Source organism: Penaeus monodon, chromosome 11, assembly GCF_015228065.2.
Source record: "Penaeus monodon isolate SGIC_2016 chromosome 11, NSTDA_Pmon_1, whole genome shotgun sequence".
Classification (NCBI taxonomy): Eukaryota; Metazoa; Arthropoda; class Malacostraca; order Decapoda; family Penaeidae; genus Penaeus; species Penaeus monodon.
The window spans coordinates 50962405-50964904 of record NC_051396.1 but is presented as its reverse complement, the minus strand read 5'-3'; the positions used below and the strand labels follow the sequence as shown (position 1 = coordinate 50964904).

Genomic DNA, 2500 nt, shown 5'->3' with positions numbered 1-2500 from the left:
CTCACCCTTTTCAACGTGATTTACAGGGTCATTATACCCATCTTCATACCCTTAATTATACTTATCAACCACTATATCCATTTATTCTACCCATCAAAGTTTTTTTTTAACTTGCTCGTACTCACCAAGCCTTGTAACTAACAATAAAAACATCTGTCGTAGCTTCACTTATTATCTCCATGGCCCAGTATATTCTATATCCGCCTAATGTGATTTATAATGTTTACATACCTACCATCCATTAATCCCATCAGCCACCATACCCACCTTGCTCCATACCCACCCACTCTTCTAACCCCCAAACCACCATTCCCACTCACGACCATACCCACCACCTACCATTCAATTCCCCCCTCCCATACCCACCATCCCCACCACCCCCCATTCAACCCACCCCATACCCTCTCACCACCATACCCACCATCCCCCATTCAACCCACCCCATACCCTCTCACCACCATACCCACCATCCCCCATTCAACCCACCACCATACCTTCTCACCACCATACCCACCAGCCCCTCATTCAACCCACCACCATACCCCCCCCCATTCAACCCACCCCATACCCTCTCACCACCATACCCACCAGCCCCCCATTCAACCCACCACCATACCCCCCATTCAACCCACCCCATACCCTCTCACCACCATACCCACCAGCCCCCCATTCAACCCACCCCATACCCTCTCACCACCATACCCACCTGCCCGACATGATCTACAGTGCCATCGTTGTCGAAGTCAGGGCCGATGGTGCACACGGACACCTCCTCGAACTGCTCGCAAAAGTCATCGTAACTCATCCAGAATTCTCCGTCGCTGAGGCTGTTGACACCCAGTTTCTGCCGCTGCTCCTCGGGCACGCCTGACCAGAGGGAGTCGCTGGGGGAGGGAGAGGGGTAAGGAGGGAGAGGGGTAAGGAGGGAGAGGGGTAAGGAGGGTGGGGGGTAAGGAGGGAGGGGGATAAGGAGGGAGAGGGGTAAGGAGGGAGAGGGATAAGGGAGGGAGAGGGATAAGGAGGGAGGGGGGTAAGGAGGGGGAGGGGTAAGGAAGGAGAGGGATAAGGAGGGAGAGGGATAAGGGAGGGAGAGGGATAAGGAGGGAGGGGGGTAAGGAGGGAGAGGGGTAAGGGAGGGAGGGAGACAAGGAGGGTGGGGGGTAAGGGAGGGAGAGAGATAAGGAGGGAGAGGGATAAGGAGGGAGGGAGATAAGGAGGGAGAGAGAAAATGTGGGATAGGGATAAGGAGGGAGAGGGAAAAGGAGGAAGAGGGAAAATGAGTGAGAGGGAAAGAATAGGAGAGGGAAAGAGGGTGGAGTAAGGAGGGAGATGGGTAAGGAGGGTGGGAAGGAGGAAGGGAGAGAGGACGGAAGAGATAGGTAAGGGGTAAGGGATTTGTAAAGAAGGAGGGAGGATTATAAAGAAGAAGAGAGAATAAGGAAGGGGTAAGGAGAGAGAGAGAGAGAGAGGGAGAATGAGAGAGAGAGAGAGAGAGAGAGAGGAAGGAAGGGAGGAAGAGAGGAGGTGAAGGAGAGATAAAGAAAGTCGCGGAATGAGGAAGGGAAGAAGGAGAGAAGGCGAGATGAAAGGGAGAAACGAGAAAGGAAAGAAGGATGGACGAAAAGGGAAAAAGGAAAAAAAAGAAGAAAAAAAAAAGCAACATTAAAATTTCTCAACGAAAATACCAGCACATATTCATGTCATTAAAAAATATTCTTCCTTAGAATAAATAAATGAGATAAATAAATCACAGACAAACAAACGCACAAATAAACAGAAAATGATAGATAAAAATACACACCAAAACAACAACAACAACGGCAAAGCAAGAAAATCATAAGAAAAGCAATAACATTAAAAAAGAAGAAACAATAATACATATAAGAAAAAAAACATTAAAGGAGAAGAAGAAGAAGAAGAAGAAGAAGAAATATATACAAAAAAAAAAAAAAAAAAAAAAAAAAAAAAAAAATATATATATATATATATATATATATATATATATATATATATATATATATATATATATATATATATATATATACTAAAAAAAATCGTTTGTTGGTTGCGAGGAATGTTTCAGTGTTGACATGTTGAGGTGCCATGGAGTGCCAGGAGTGCCATGGCGACCTCATGAGTGTCAATCCACGTGATTCGGACTGTGATTAATGATCGTCGCGTTGAGAGTTGGACTAAATGTTGTGATTTTATTTAAATATTCATTTGTTGTTTTCTTTTTCGTTGTCTTTTTCTTACTGCGTGTTTTATTTTCATGTTATTATTATTATTATTATTATTATTATTTCTTAGGTTATCCTTGAAAGAGGAAAAGAGAAAAGACAGTTGGAAAAAGAATGAAAAATTAAATTATGATACGACATTATTATTTTTTTAAGTAATGAGAGAGAAAGGCAAAAAACGTGCATAAGAAGCGAAAAGAACAAAGAGGCAAAGTGAAAGAACAAAACCAAAAAAAACAACGAAACGAAACAAAACAAAA

At 43.6% G+C, this 2500-nt stretch overlaps 1 protein-coding gene across 1 annotated transcript in view; it reads right to left on the bottom strand.

The window, feature by feature from the left end:
• LOC119579069 (calpain-A-like) overlaps window positions 1-2500 on the bottom strand; it is a 37943-nt gene that overhangs the window by 3001 nt on the left and 32442 nt on the right. Inside the window, 1 exon segment of the mRNA XM_037926795.1 lies at window positions 707-884. Within this exon segment, the coding sequence (XP_037782723.1) occupies window positions 707-884 (178 nt within the window).